Genomic DNA, 16,711 nt, shown 5'->3' on the forward strand with positions numbered 1-16,711 from the left:
CCTTCACCTGCAGTGAAAAGGTGTTTTCTGGGCAAGGGGGGGGGGGGGGGGGGCGATGGTGGAAAGAGGTGTCAGAGGAGAGGAGGGACAGAGGACGTGCCATGCTTCAGAGCTGCTGGATAGAACCATAAAGTTGGAGTTGGAGGAGCCCTTGAGATCGATCTAAGCGCTCGATTCGTCCTGATTCCACCGGTTCCGGACACTGACTCAGGACAGCATCAGGACGGCTGGTGATTTACTGGTCCCAGACTCTGACACTGAGTCAGGACAGCCTCAGGACGGCTGGTGATTTACTGGTCCCAGACTCTGACACTGACTCAGGACAGCCTCAGGACGGCTGGTGATTTACTGGTCCCAGACTCTGACACTGACTCAGGACAGCCTCAGGACGGCTGGTGATTTACTGGTCCCAGACTCTGACACTGACTCAGGACAGCCTCAGGACGGCTGGGTGCTGGCTGGAGGTCTGAGACGCAGAGCACAGGGCTGGACATGGCCTCCGCGGCCCGGAGGACCCCTCTCCTTCTCCTCCTGGTCTCCCTCCTGCTGTCCGGAGCGCCGCGTCCGACCCGGAGCCAAGACCTCCGGCCCGGAGCGGAGCCGGTCCTCCGGAATGAGGTGACCCCAGCCCCGGGCCACGCGGCGGGGCCGGGGGCGGGAGGCGAGGCGGAGGCCGGTCACGGAGACCCCCAAGGCGGGGAGGCCAACGGCACGGCGGCGCTGGAGCACGTCTGCGGCGAGAGCTCGGAGCACGGGCAGACCGCCCCCATCACCACCCTGCCCATCGTCAGCTGGAAGTGGGAGCACGTCAAGGCGCCGTACCTGGTCACCCTCTGGATCCTGGTCAGCTGGATCTGCAAGCTCAGTGAGTCACGCACACGCTGACACACACGCACACGCTGACGTACACACACACACACACGCGCACACGCTGATGTACACACACACACACACGCTGATGTACACACACACACACACACACACACACGCTGATGTACACACACACGCGCGCTGATGTACACACACAGACACACACACACACACTGATGTACACACAAACACACACACACTGATGTACACACACACACACACACACCCTGATGCACACACACGCTGATGTACACACACACACGCTGACATACACACATACACACACACACACGCTGACACACACACACACACACACGCTGACATACACACACACACACACGCTGACACACACACACACAGACACACACGCACTGACACACAAACACACACACACACACGCTGACACACGCACACACACACACATATATATGTATATACTTTTGCTGTTGCATTTGGATGTCAGGCAGCGCGTTCCACCACAGACACCTTTACGTACAGAACACTTTGGAGCAAGGGCGTAGGAACCGGGGGGGACGGAGGGGACGTGTCCCCTCCAATATTGGAGACAGGCGCATTTGTCCCACCTAAAAATTATACCGGGGGGAGAAAAATATTTTATTTTATTTTGAAAGCGCAACACAGCGTCTTGTCACCGCTTCTTATTCTAAAAAACTGGATGATTGAGTGTGCAATTAAATAATTGATCTGATATTTATCAGTTCATTACTGCCATTCAAAATGTGTTTTCCTTTACATTTACAAATTTATCTTTTTAGTAGAATAAAATATATTTGTGAATTTTTTCAGTGTTGTTAATTTATGACATATTTCTGTTCAAACCATTAACGGATCTGTCAGGTTTCCGATACGTGTCCCCCCCCAATGTTAAACTCATTCCTACGCCCCTGCTTTGGAGGATCCTGGTGGAAGCACAGGTCATCGTCAGGTCAACGCAAAATAACAAAGAGGCCAAAGGAATCTATAGCCTGAATGCTAATTCAATTCAATTCAATTTTATTTATATAGCCCTTAATTACATGTACAGTCTCAAAGGGCTTAACAGGCCACATCTTTATGCCACCCCTGACTCTAGCTGCAAGAAAAAACATAAACTTAATGCTACCATTCATAAATGGTAACATCCTACTGATAAAAATCGGACTCTACTGATACAAATCGGACTCGAATGCATGTATTAGTGGGAGTACTAGCTGCGTGGAAAGTGAAAATAAGGTTTTTGGTTTATCCATGACTCACCTGTAGAATAACAATGTGAGTATGAGGTCGTTCCACCCTTTATTATCTTATATCTTTGCTTCCTTATTTGGAGCATTATCTGAGCCATAAAACGGGCTACCTAAAAAGGTTAACGGTTTAAGACCATTCTGGGCAGTTACTTTGGGCTGTGGTGCTTGGTCTAATGGTGGGTGCTAAAGTCGACCACATACTACCAGTAACATGTCGTTATCCAGTTGCCAAAAAGTGATTGAAGCTTCCTTTGCGCGGCGAAAATGTTGTTTCCGCCTAACATGACATATGAAAATACCCGGGAGTCCACAACACAGAGGCACGGACATGGGCCACACACAGACTGCCTTTCCTTCAGTCCTTTAACTCTGGAGCCACAGAGAGCATCACTGCCTAGTGAGGCAACAGCTGTGCTCCGAATCCGACAGGAGGGCTTTGCAGAGCGTCGTGCATTCGAATGAGTGCACTGTTGGAAGTACACCCCCCCCCCCCCCCCCCCCCCCCCCCCCTGCTGCGTCGAGGCGAGTGCCTCCGATGCCACGTAGCTAAAACAGAGACGAAGACAGAGTTCTTTTTACCCAGACCATCAGGACTGTAAACAGTGAAAATGACACATAGTAGATGCACACACTTCGATCCCTTCGCTTGCAGCCACTAGGAACGGTTCCTCTCACGTGGATGAGATCAAATCCACATTTTTTTTGTGCCAGCGGGCCTCTCACACAAAACAGTGCGCGACAAGAACAAGCGGTTCTAAAACGTACAAGGAACCGGAGACCCTGAGATACATTGGAGAGTCAAGAAGGATCAAGTGATGAGAACATCCAAACTGAACATGGTGTGTTATACAGTGAGAGAGCTGACCAGTGGTGAAAGCACAGAGATCGCAGCTCCATGTCTAGACCACTCTGGTTCTGGTCTGGTCTGTGTGTCTCTCTGGGACAGAGCGTGCTGTGGCCGCCGGCAGGTTCGCTTCTGGAAGATGGGCTTAAAGATTTGGTTACTGATTCTTCATTCGTTCGTCACCGCCCCGTGTCACTGGAGGTCGAGGGTTATCGGTTCTCAAGCTATCAACATCCCTTCTCATACCCGGGCCAAGCTGATCGCACAGCGTTTTTTGGATGGGAGATTTTCATGATTAGCGCTCTGACACTCTGCAGATTATTAATGAGAATACAATAGAAATCGAATATATTATAGCGCCCGGGAAACCGGTTTCCCTCACTCTTATATTGATCCTGTTGAAAACATTGACTGAAATATGAAGTATAAAACCCTCAGTTCTGCTAATCTGCCAACCCTCTTTTTATCATACTGGGTTGGACTAATGGTTAGATTGGGGCTTTCCTTTTTGAATGGAAGAACCGAGAAAGACCGAAAACCGAAAACAAAACTCAAATTGAAAAGCACAGAGGTCAGACCTGGTGTCCTTGCTTCTTAGGGACCCAGGAAAGTAATTTGTCTTAATGTCCTTATGGGTCAAGTTGTACAGTAAACTTATCCATACCTCTAACCTTCCTTTTCTACTTTAAAATGTACTTAATTGGCCATAAACTGTGGCAGTTTACCTAATGGTTAAGCTCCACGTGGACTACAAACTGCTTCTTAAAAAGATAAATAAGTTAATAAAGCTTTCGATGTGAAACAACGGGTAAGACTCTGGTCGTTTCCAGCGCCGTTCCGCATCGTTAAGTCCCTACTAGACAGCACCTCGGCGAAAAATGCAGTTCTATTGGTTCTACACACATTGTCGTCCTGAGGCTGGTGTGTTAAATCAGCGACACAATGATGTGAACCAGCACTCACGCACCTGTGTGGTATCTTATGTTGGTATTTTGTGTTTTGGCTCTCAAGCTGAATGGGCTATTGTGTCTGAGACAAGACATGTCTTCATGCAGGACAGTGGGACTGGGAAGGGCATCCACTCATCACAAACACACTTGACTTCCTTTGAATCACAATTAATCGATTGATAAATAAATGAACAAATCTCAACTACAAGGAGACAAATGATCTATTTATAGACACTGTACGCAGCTTACAACATATTTGGGTACAATTGTTAAAACTACATTGTTTTTTCCTATTTCAGAAACATTGTATTGCAATGCATTTTGTACTTTTTCAACCAAGAGAAGAGTCAAGAAACTAAGTTCAAGCAATTTCCCTTCGCGGACAAACTAAGCATTATCTTTCTAGCTCTTTATTCGATACTATAGAGGCTTTTCCCATCCTTTCTCACTGCTCTGAGAAGAAATACATCCTGCTTTTCAATTGGTGGGTCACGCGTGTACTTCAGCCATCGTCTTGAGCGATCACAGGTGCTCCAGAGCTCTAAAGACCTCTTAGCAATGCGAGAATGGACTGCTCCATAACCGCCCCCCTTCAGTGTGAGAGCCAGGTGAGTGAGGTGGTCAGAGTCAATCATTACGTCAATATAACCTCTAGGATGTGTTGGTGGTGAAAGGCTGGAATATGTTACACAAGAAAAGTTTCAGTTTAACACTAACACTAACAAAACGTGTGCTGGTGGTAAAGGCGTCGCATGGACCAGCATCCCCCCCCTTCTCTCTCTCTCTCTCTCTCTCTCCCCCCCTTCTCTCTCTCTCTCTCTCTCTCCCCCCCTTCTCTCTCTCTCTCTCTCCCCCCCTTCTCTCTCTCTCTCTCTCTCTCTCTCTCTCTCCCCCCCCCTTCTCTCTCTCTCTCTCTCTCTCTCTCTCTCTCTCTCTCCCCCCCTTCTCTCTCTCTCCCTCTCCCCCCTTCTCTCTCTCTCTCTCCCCCCCTTCTCTCTCTCTCTCTCTCTCTCTCTCTCTCTCTCTCTCTCTCAGGGACAATAACACATGCAGTACAGTAGAAAAGCAGACACACACACACACACACACACACACAAACACACACACACACACACACACACAAACCACCATAAACACATACAAAGAACCATAAACATTTAAACCCACACCCGCACTTGCACAACCATGAGAAACGTACACACACCCTCTCACACACAAATTCAAGGACAACGATCAAAGAATTAATCACAAACAACACCTACCAAGAAACCCAAATACTTTGACCTCATAGCATGACTAATAACATGTCACACATCAACTTAGTAACTACTTGAAGTTCCTATAAAGTTCAAAATAGCTTTTTAAGAATGCGCACACAGGACCAAGCTGGAATGTGAGCGTTTCAGATTAAAACGAGACCGCAGCAAAGTGAGCAGTGATTTGTTTTTTGAAGATGGCCGACTCATCGGATGTCTTTGTGGTGCATCAGCTACGCGTGCCACCGATGACGGCCCGGAGCCAGATACAGACAGCTGAGCACCGCGGTCCTACACCGCTCGGCCTCCCCGCTCGCAACCCACCGCCCACCACAGACACAGCTGGAGGAGGCAGAGGATACAAAGTCACAGAGACACATCGACCATACATAGGTGGAAGATAGAGGGAGGGAGAGATAGCGAAAGACAGACTGACAGAGAGACAGGCAGACAGAGAGAGAGAGGGAGAGACATCTGAGCGGAGGCAGCACAAACCAAGACTAAAGACTAGAGAAACTCTTCTGGCCCTCTACGGCCGAGATCGTCTGACCCACTTTGTGTCACCATCGAGCTCACCTTGAGGGTCTATATAAGGTCACATCAAGGTCAGTCAACCAATCAGGGAGTCTGCTGTAAGACGTGTTGATTCCACTCAGATCTAGAATGGCACTTAGTGTAAGCACATATGTGTGGCCGCTATGGGCTGCCCTGGTGGCTTGCTCAAGGGCAGGGGCAGGGCACTCGAGTCCGGAGCCTGGGCCCAATGTCACCGGCTACGGCCCGTCGGACACCGAGGGGATACCCCTGGTGGGGCTGAAGCGGCACGACGTGAAGACGCCGTTCCTGGTGGTTCTGTGGATCTCAGTGGCCGGGGTGTTGAAGTTGGGTAGGTGTGGACGTCGTGTTTGATTGGTCTGTCTTCCATTTCAGTCTTTGACCTGAGCGAGACGTGGCCATGACGGAAGAGGACATGATAGTTTCTGATTAAAATACGTTCAAATGTATGATAAAAAACAGCAGTCAATGGTTCGCAATCTGCCCGGTAGGCATTCTTAAAAAAAAAGTAACAACAACATATAGTAGTAATAGTAATAGTAAATTGTGGTGAATTGTATCTTATCTTTATTTCCATTTCGGGAATAAAAGGATATTCTTGTGTAACCTCGGGAGAGAGTCAGGAGTTACAGCCGCACAGAGTAAACAGAGCAGTGCAACTCGGAGGGAGATAAAGATTCAAATAATCTGATTATTTATTTATGGGATTTTAGCGAATTGGGTAATATCCCATTTTATCAGGTGAGAGGTGATCATGTGAGCTGTTCATATTGATAAGAATTGAAAAATACTGATAACACACTACACACAGTCTGAGTTAAATCAATGTTGGGAAAAAACGATCTATCAAACAAAATCTATATCTATCCATCTATTGCTCTCTCTCTCTCTCTCTCTCTCTCTCTCTCTCTCTCTCTCTCTCTCTCTCTCTCTCTCTCTCTATCTCTATATATATAAACATATATATATAACCATCTATCTACTACTTTGTAATGGGCAAGAAATACAGTTGTGCTATAATTAAACTAACGTTGTGCAACACGACTTGAACTCTTGTCTTTCAGGATGAAAGAATAGTGACACTGTACTGCAAAAATACCCAAAACAACACAAGAGCTTTGAGCGATGCTATCTTCAACAGGAAACTTTTAAAAGGAAATAAATCATAGGCTCTATGCAGAACTAATAATGAACATAAAGACCACGCTTTGAATAGGACTATTATAACTATCTATTTAAGGTGTCATTGACTCCCTATGAAAATGATACAATAGTTACAATAATGTGTTAAAAATAGCCTTACTATATTAATAGCCAAGAGTACTATCAGCCTTATCATGTGGTCCCAAAATAACATTTTATGCACATTCCAGAGTCGTGTACGCACGCCCAGAAGTCACTCTCACTGCTGATTTAAACATTAAGAGTTGATTTTTATTAGCTAGTCATGACAGTAAAACAAACAATGATAAATCATATCTAATAATGCAGCGTCTATTGCACTCATGAGTTGTATGCCTACTGATTAGCAAAAGGCAATTTGTTTTTTATCTTGGCTTCTCAATAACTCTGTCTCTCTGGTAGGCCCATAACTGATTCAATAAACCCTCCACAATACCTCCGGAGCACACACAACAAAAGTGCCTTTTTGAGTTTAATGGTCCAGCAAAAGCTAGCCTATATCAACAGAGCTATTGAACATTTCCAAGCCGAGGTGTGCCAACTTAATCTGTAACCCAATTGACCCGTAGAATGAATGAATGATCTCTAACATCAAAAGCTCAGCCCTGCAGGCCTTTGGATTAATGCTTGGTTTGGGTGTTTCCTATAAAGCAACACGTGGTCATGTAGGTACTCCATATCCAAATATAAGGTGAGCTCAAGCATGTTTAAAATGATAAGGCCCACGTATCTCAATTTACCTTATGCATAGGTTATTTTAGAGAGGGGATCCCGTTTAAAAAGAGAGAAAGCATTACAGACCCAAAACAAACATAAGTCTAACCAAGGGAAACAATTCGCGTTATATATGCGTCCATTGCTCCTATGGACAGGTTATCATGCTTGTTAATTATACACCAACAGCAACGGTAGTAGTACGACCGCAAGAGTTGATCATTGGCAAGTGTTCCGGGCAAATGTCTGAGTTTCAAAACTTCAATGTGCGTGAAAGGAAACCGGCGAAGCTAAATCAACAGACGACCTTAACTACTCTGAGGAAATAACGGAGTCGCTCCGGATGGTGGGCGGCGGTTTGGCGATGGCCGCACATGACTCTTTCTTTCACCACATCTGACGACAGGTCCACCCGATGACGTAGGATAGGAGAGGACGCTCGCGTTCTTACTAATTGAATCCTCTCACCTACAAACAGCGATTGGTTGTCTCGCAGCAGCAACAACCAATAACAAACGGGGAAAATACATTTGGATGATCCCCTAGAGCAGGGGTCACCAACCTTTTTAAACCTGAGAGCTACTTCATGGGTACTGAGTCATACGAAGGGCACCCAGTTTGATACACTCTTCTGAAATAACAAATTTGCTCAGTTTGCCTTTAGTTGTATCTTACTATTAATGATGATTAATGATACTCATCTATGTGAAGACATGTTAATTAATTAAGTCATGTTAATGATTCCTCACAATAATTATCAACAATGACTTAAAAAAGGTGGGAAAAGAGTTGTTCAAGAATGAGTAGTGCAATGTTTAGAAGAGGCCTGCGGGCGCCTCATATGGTCCTTGCGGGCGCCCTGGTGCCCGCGGGCACCTTGTGGTGACCACTGACCTAGAGGCCCTGTGTTGGTGACCCCTGACCTAGAGGCCCTGTGTTGGTGACCCCTGACCTAGAGGCCCTGTGTTGGTGACCCCTGACCTAGAGGCCCTGTGTTGGTGACCACTGACCTAGAGGCCCTGTGTTGGTGACCCCTGACCTAGAGTGCCACCCAACCTAAATGTGGCAGTTGACATATTTTAATCGACGTTCAAGTCCCAGCCCTGACAGAAACGGGTTGTCATTAAAATGCTACACAACGGTTTTTGAAATTATATTTTGGAACGATGAACGGATGTGAACCAATCAGTGATACCGATTTATAACAAAAAAAAGTAAAATAATATATATCATAATAAATAATATATTATATAATACTATATATATAATAATAAAAAACAATTATATAAAAAAAGTGTAATAAAAAAAGTGTAATACACAATTTCTTGCACCGCTCTCCAAAGACGCATTCCTCCCACCTCAGCCCTCTGACACTAACCCCCCCTCCTCTCTCCCCCTCTCCCCCCCTCTCCCCCTCTCCCCCCCCATCTCCCCCTCTCCCCCAGTCATCGAGGCCAACCACTCGGTCACCAACTACATCCCGGAGAGCGCCCTGCTCATCTGCTTCGGCTTCCTGATCGGCGGCGTGATCTGGGCGGCGGACAAGGTGCAGACCTTCACCCTGACGCCCACCGTCTTCTTCTTCTACCTGCTGCCCCAGGTCATCCTGGACGCCGGCTACACCATGCCCAACAAGCTGTTCTTCAGCAACCTGGGCGCCATCCTCGTCTACGCCATCATCGGCACCTGCTGGAACGCAGCCTCGGTGGGGTTGTCGCTGTGGGGCTGCCACATGGGGGGCGCCATGGGTAAGAGAGGGGGGGGGGGGGGCGCATTGGGTAAGAGAGGGGAGGGGAGAGGGAGGGAGAGGGGGGAGGAGTCAGTCTGACTGTGGGCGGGGGGTACAGGTTTTGGGGACCTGCTCAGTTGGCGGTAATGTTCTCAGCCGTGCTGTGTGCACTTTGTGCTCAGTAACACATACAGGCCTTATGGCGGATATTGGGCATCAAACCCAGTACCTTTCAGCTGGTACACACCAACCCCTGTTCTCAACCTTCCTCCTCCTCCTCCCTCCTCCTCCTCCGCTCATTGGACGAACACCATGTCTGTCCAGATAGACGTTTGAGAGTGAGGAGTGTTTCATCGTGGGTACACGCCTGTGGTCACGTCAGTACCCATGATGCAACACTCCTCCTCCGCTCATTGGACGAACACCATGTCCGTCCAGATAGATGTTGGGAGAGCTCAGGGAAGTGTTGCATTGTGGGTACGCGCCCGTGGTCACGTCAGTGCCCACGACGCCTCACTCTTCATCCATCCGTCTGGACGAAGAGCATGTACATCCAGATCGACGTTAAGAGAGTTCGGGCAAGTGTTGCATTGTGGGTACTGACCGCGGCCCCTGTGGTTCTCTCTCTCCCCAGGGGACATTGAGATTGGCCTGCTGCAGTACCTGCTGTTCGGGAGCCTGATCGCGGCCGTGGACCCCGTGGCAGTGCTGGCCGTGTTTGAGCAGGTGCACGTCAACGAGGTGCTGTTCATCATGGTGTTCGGAGAGTCGCTGCTCAACGACGGCGTCACCGTGGTGGGTGTCCAGGCCCTCGCGCCCTCCTCTTCCTCAGACGAGTCTTTCTGTCCGTCTGTCTGTCTGTGTGTTTGTCTGTGTCTGTGTCTGTGTCTGTGTGTGTGTGTGTCTGGTTCTTTATGAAGCCGTTGGATTGGTTGTAGACTTGCGGATGTTTACCGGTTTAAACCGGTTGTTATGACCTTTGGGGCCGGACGGGGTACACTGATGATTCTGGAGGACCTGATAAGGAATTATTGTTTCTTCTGCTTCTTCTCTCCCTCCCTCAGGTGCTCTTCAACGTCTTTGATGGGTTTGTGTCTCTGGGCGGCCCTGCCATCAACGCTGCAGAGATTGTCAAAGGAATAGGTACGATAATCACAATGGTTCTCTCTGGGTATCTCTCATTGTTGGCATGGGAACCCATACATGGCCAAATCACGGAAAAAGTCAAATAATGTAAAAAACAACAGTCAAAAGTACAATTCAATAACCCTCTCTCTCCCTCCCTCTCTCTCTGACTCTCTCCCTCCCTCTCTCTCTCTCCGACTCTCTCTGTCTCTCTCTGACTCTCTCTCCCTCCCTCTCTGACTCTCTCTCTCTTCCTCCCTCTCGCTCTGACTCTCTCTCTCCCTCACTCTCTCTCCATCCCTCCCTCTCTCTCTCTCCCTCCCTCCCTCTCTCTCCCTTCCTCCCTCTCCCTCTCTCTCTCTCTCTCTCCCTCCCTCTCTCCCTCCCCCCTCTCTCTCCCTCTCTCCCCCTCTGTCCCTCTGTGTCTCTCGGCCAGTGTCGTTCTTCGTGGTGGCCTTTGGTGGATCCCTGCTGGGCCTGGTGTTCGGGGTCCTGATCTGCCTGGTGACCCGGGTCACCAAGAACATCCGGATCATCGAGCCCGGCTTCATCTTCATCCTGGGATACCTGTCCTACCTCACGGCCGAGATGCTATCCCTCTCCGCCATCTTGGCGTGAGTGCTTTGGAGGTCACATGACCTGGATAATGGCGTTTACATGTGTTATGGCTGCGTTTGTTTGTGTGTTGTTGACACTGGCTGGCATTATAAGTGTATTTAGTAGTAATATTTATGTAGTGTTGCCCAGAAAGGGAAACATTTCCATGAAATCTTTCCTTAAATGTGCAGTGAAAACCTCTATATTGCATATGAGGTGCATAAACAAATCTTATTTTCAAACAATATTCAACATTTAACAAAAACAAAAACTGTTTGCTTCAATTGATACATTCTTTCAAGCCATCCAGTTTGAGACTAGCCTGGCTAACGCCAGACCTCATCTCAATCTACATTGAGATGAGGTCTGGGAACCACACATTCACATTCACGATTGCCCAGAGCCGTTTATTGAGCGCTACGAATGTCTATCATATGAGTCTGTACGTAGCTCATAGCCAATCGCATCAATTATACCAGATGACGTATGTAGAGCGACAGAAATTCGATGAGGAAGAAGACGATGGGTGTGTCGCATAGACGTCGTCATCGTCAACATAACAACAGTATGAACACATGACCTTGTGTTTGTTTGTTTATTCGTTTGCTGCGTTCAGCATCGTGTTCACGGGCATCGCCTGCCAGCGCTACATCAAGGCCAACATGGACGAGGCGTCGGTGGCGACCGTCCAGCACGCCATGAAGGTGCTGGCCAACGGCTCGGAGACCATCATCTTCCTCTTCCTTGGCATCTCTGCCATCGACCAGAGCATCTGGGTGTGGAACACGGGCTTCATCCTGCTCACCCTCCTCTTCATCTTCGTCTACAGGTTCATAGGTGAGTCATGATGCTCGCCCGCTTCTGGTTGGACGAGCGATGCCGCGTGCCGTAGCGTGATTGGTTAAAACTCAGTGCACAATTTATGTTTGTAATCCAAAAAAAAACGTTCTAGATATCTTTTCTTTTATAGTTTGGATTTTATAAATGTAATATTTTGTAGGTAATACTTTGGTATATATTTTTATTCCTGCACAGGATTTTGTGTATTTTGTTTTATTCCGTGCACAACCGTACAAAACAAGACAAATTCCTTGCCTGCACGGTGAGGGCTTTCAAAGGTCAAAGGTCAACGTTGCCCACTCTCACTCTCGTGGATGTTTCGTTGCCCCAGGTGTGTTCTTCCTCACCTGGATCCTGAATAAGTTCCGGCTGGTTCCTGTGGAGTACATCGATCAGGTCATCATGAGCTACGGTGGCCTGCGGGGGGCGGTGGCGTACGGCCTGGCCGTGATGCTGGAGAAGAGCAAGATAAAGGAGAGGAACCTCATGATCTCCACCACGCTCATCGTGGTGTACTTTACCGTTATTCTCCAGGTGACGTGACGTCATGAGCTACACCACACTGCACCATACATACATCCATCAGCTATTAGTCCGTCAGATCTTTCGTGAATATATATCTGTTCCGGTTGACTATGTCTGCCTTTAAATGAAAGAGTTCCTATTTTCGACCGCTCAAGGCTCATTTTGACCAATCATGGCATCTCTTATTTTGGTTGTTGAGCCTTAAAAAAGCGGCTCTCTTTGGTTCTTTTCGCGTAACATAGCCTTACACAAAATGTACATTAGCTAACATACAAAATAGAAAAAAGATCTGACTGACTTGACTGGATCAAAACTGGTTGCAGGGGGTCACCTTGAAGCCATTGGTCAACTGGCTGAAGGTCAAGAAGGCCGCGGGCTCAGATCTCTCGCTCATCGAAAAAGTGCAGAATAAGGTAACGTGCAGAGAATACACTTACACACATTCAATAACATAGACGTACACCCATCCACTCAAGACTCAGGATGTGTGTGGTAACGATGGCGACTCTCCTCGCAGGTGTTTGACCACATGCTGGTGGCCATAGAGGACATCTCGGGACAGATAGGCCACAACAACATGAGGGACAAGTAGGTGGTCACACAGCATTCAATCAGTCTGAGGTTTTCCTTGGTTTTCCCACTAGTGCTGTGAGTCTGTGTACCAAACGGTGCGTCTGTGTGTGTGTGGGCCCGTGCAGGTGGAACAACTTTGAGGGGAAGTACCTCTCCTGGTTGCTGATGAAGCCCTCGGCCCGGAAGGACCGCGACCACCTCTTCAACATCTTCCACCAGCTCAACCTCAAGGACGCCGTGAGCTACGTGCAGGAGGTGGGTTTGACTCCCAGTTGTAGGGTTCTGGCTTCAAAACCCCCCTAATGTACTTCAGTCCAACTGTAGGCATCATGGAGCGAGAGGCTCATAACTCTCAGCTGCTCCTTAATGACATGTATCTGAATTGGCTTTAAGTCCCTTTGGATGAAAGCGTCTGCTGAATTATTATTATTATTTGTAATAGTACACATCCAGTACATTTTATTTGTCCCGCCCTAGATCATCATAACAGTCAAAGCGCTTCACAAAGCTTTAGTTAAAACCATGGCTCAACTATTTTCCTAAGAGGACTCAAGCCATCAGTGAATCGTCCGTTTAGTAGGCTACCTCTTAATTGCTCCATGCCTTAATTACTTCAGTTCAATCCACTGTAATAATGCTGGCTAGGCTAATTGGTTCGATTAATGAGTCGTTAATGGCTGCCAGGAACTCATTAGGGTTGTTGATTAATGGCACAGGGCGAGCGCCGAGGATCCCTGGAGTTCATACGCAACAAGACCGCCGTGGTGGACTTCAAGAAGAAGTTTGACAACGACATGTCTGACATGGTGCCAGACATCATGGCGGACGCCACCAACGACGCTGTTCCCTATGCCCCCTACCTGTGAGTGGACCTGATGATCAGTGCGGTCTTATCGAGTTGGGGACAAACCTGGGCGGACCTGCATATTAATCCTATTCTTCATTTCCTTCTTTCCGTCTTTCTTTTTTTCTTGCTTTTGTTCTTTTCTCTCTTTCTATGTATTTTCTTACTTCTGTTATTTCTGTTTATTTTGCGCTCTGTCTCTTTTTAACTCTGTTTTTCTCGCTGACTTTCATTTTTATTATTTTTTCCCTAACATTGCTTATGAAGTAACATGTAATAGCCAATTTATACTACTAATTAAAGCAACATAATAAAACACTCTAATTAGCTCAGCTAATTCGATTCAGGACCAACAACATTTCAATGTTATTATGACAACTCTTTCGAAAAATTACATGAACTAACAACCCAAACACTGCCATCTGGTGGTCGCAATAAGCCACCGTACCCGCTATCTACTCTAATCCTGAGCTCTACTGAACTCTACTAAACCTGAACGTGTCGTTTGTGTTCTCTTTCCTGCAGAAGACACGATATACCCTCAGTGAGCTTGGAGATGGATCAGGACATGAAGGGCACGAATGTCAACTCACACGAAATTCTGCAACAAAACCTCTATAAAGGAAGGAAACAGGTTGGAGATGCTATGTAATACAATACAATGTCAAATATCTCTATGGTTCCACCCTAAAATGGAAGTTAGGATTGAAGATTGAACAATAGGCCTACAATACAAGTCAATTATGTCAAATCAAATTGGTTCAAATTAAACAGCGCTTATATGGACATGTTTTACTTAAATAGCAGAACATTTATTTATGGATACAGGTAGTTTGTACGTATAATTGTATTCCATCAATTGATACACAATCAAACGTTATATGTTGTCATTGTGGCTCACAGCACAGACACAGATACAGCAGGACTCACTTTGAAATCAACAAAGACCAGGGCGAGGTCCAGGAGATCCTCCAGAGAACCATGCAGACCCGCCTGGAGTCCTTCAAGAAGGCCAAGACCGGAAACAAAATCACCAGGGACTCAAAGAAAGATAACATGCAGAAGGTTTGGCTCAAAGCGTTGTTTTCAATGTCGCCGCTAGGGGGCATTGTAACTGAATTACGCTGCTTGATGGTTAAAATGACGTTGCGAATGACCGTTACTTTACTCTTCTGCATCGACACAGATGGCGAATGGAAAAAACACCGATTGGGATAGGAGCCGTGCGTATAGTGATTCAGGTGTGCATCTGTTTCTATTTTTGTAAACTTGAAATAACCAAAAAATACTTAAATAAAATTCATGCAAATCTTTCTTGCCCACTTTAAAACAAATTTTTTTTTTCCTTCCAGATTTTGACATCCCGGAGCCCAGCGGCGCCTCCGCTCGTCCGATACATGGCAACTCGTTCCCCAGGAGAGTGAGCTACAGAGTGGGAGGTTAGCACCTTTATTACAACTGACCTCCATGTTAGTAATAGATACTCGACTCAAATACAAATACTAGCCGAAAGTCAAAAGTAAACCCATGGATGTAATTCAAAACAAGGACGAAATCATATTGTATATAAAGTAACCATTAGAATTGAGAAGTACGTTCAAACCAAACATCGAAAGAAGACATTTTGTAAACCAAATGTACACTTCTTTGGACGTCAACAGACCAACTGGCCGTTCTAACGTAATCACGCTCAGACCCAACCACTTCCTTCTTTATTGGTGCACAGCCCTGTGTTGTCAACAAACCAACGGCTCTTTCCCAAGTCCTCGTCTTCCTCTCTCATTTTCTTCTTCGTTGGTGTAGCTGGCGTGGAGAACCCGGCCTTCATGCCGGACGTGGAGAACCTTGGCGCGCTACACCCGGCGCCCGCGTGGCTGACCCAGGCTCCACCCGACGGGGGCCCTGGCATGGGGGCGGAGCTTAACCAGCCCGTGACCCCCAGGAACCTGCGACGCCTGGCCCCCCTGGGCATCAGCGCCCAGTCGCCCGACCCCTTCCAGCTGGACCAGATCGACCTCCAGAGGATTCAGTCTTCACCACCGCCGCTACCCCCACCCCCGCCGCCATCGTCCCTCCGCCCTCCATCTCCACCCTCCTACGAGGGCAGCCATTTGTAGTGTACACGCACACAGACACCTTCTATTCACACGAGGTCTCCGCTGCCAGACACAATCGTGAGCGACCTCAGACTTTGCACAGCCTGGCTTTTGGAATGACCCTGCGGGTGTATTGTGATTTCTCCTTTTTGATCTTTTGTTTCCCTTATCCTCTTGCTTTGGTTTTCTCCTTCCTCTCCTGTACGGTCTAAACCTCTGCTTCTTGTTGATCTAAGATTGCCTTTAGGTTGCCCTTGATCGAACACAAAAGTTACAGTTGGCACAAGGGACATGGAACGGTTCAATTGGTGTGTTTTTGTCCCTCCATTGCCATACAATCGATATACCTGAATATCGTTTTTGTCCAATGTTACCCATGAATGTGAGCATACTTAATTCAAAGATTGTATGTACATATAGAGATTTACCTTTGATAAACACTTAGAAAGTCAATTATTTGATTAATACTTTGTAAACTGACGTATATGTGCGGGTTTGAGGTCAATCAAACATAAGCACTGCTTTAAAAGTAACTTATGTAACATATATATATATATTTATTCACTTTGTTTGCTCTGTCCACAGTTTAAGAGGTTACTAGTATGTAGTTATCAAGTCTAAAGAGAACGTGGGGAAATGCCTTTGATCTCATGTGTGTTTAGCAATAAAAAAGATTGAAATGTAGTTTTTCTTTTTCAAAACCATTAGCTAATCAAAATGGAGATCGCTACATAATTAATAATCTCTGGTACTTCTGAGAATAA

At 46.9% G+C, this 16,711-nt stretch overlaps 1 protein-coding gene across 1 annotated transcript; it reads left to right on the forward strand.

Annotated features, from left to right (window-relative positions):
• The first annotated feature begins 56 nt into the window (after positions 1-56).
• On the forward strand, positions 57-16,631 carry LOC307085068 (sodium/hydrogen exchanger 3-like). The gene is made up of 16 exons (XM_079749714.1): positions 57-865; positions 9,064-9,366; positions 9,982-10,142; positions 10,412-10,490; positions 10,909-11,086; positions 11,686-11,906; positions 12,241-12,443; positions 12,758-12,847; positions 12,952-13,022; positions 13,133-13,262; positions 13,724-13,869; positions 14,377-14,485; positions 14,755-14,916; positions 15,038-15,092; positions 15,204-15,290; positions 15,655-16,631. The coding sequence occupies exons 1-16, from the start codon at positions 493-495 to the stop codon at positions 15,966-15,968; spliced, it is 2,682 nt and encodes an 893-aa protein (XP_079605840.1). The 5' UTR covers positions 57-492; the 3' UTR covers positions 15,969-16,631.
• Positions 16,632-16,711: the final 80 nt, after the last annotated feature.

The sequence above is a fragment of the Pollachius pollachius genome, assembly GCF_949987615.1.
Source record: "Pollachius pollachius genome assembly, chromosome: 13".
NCBI lineage: Eukaryota > Metazoa > Chordata > Actinopteri > Gadiformes > Gadidae > Pollachius > Pollachius pollachius.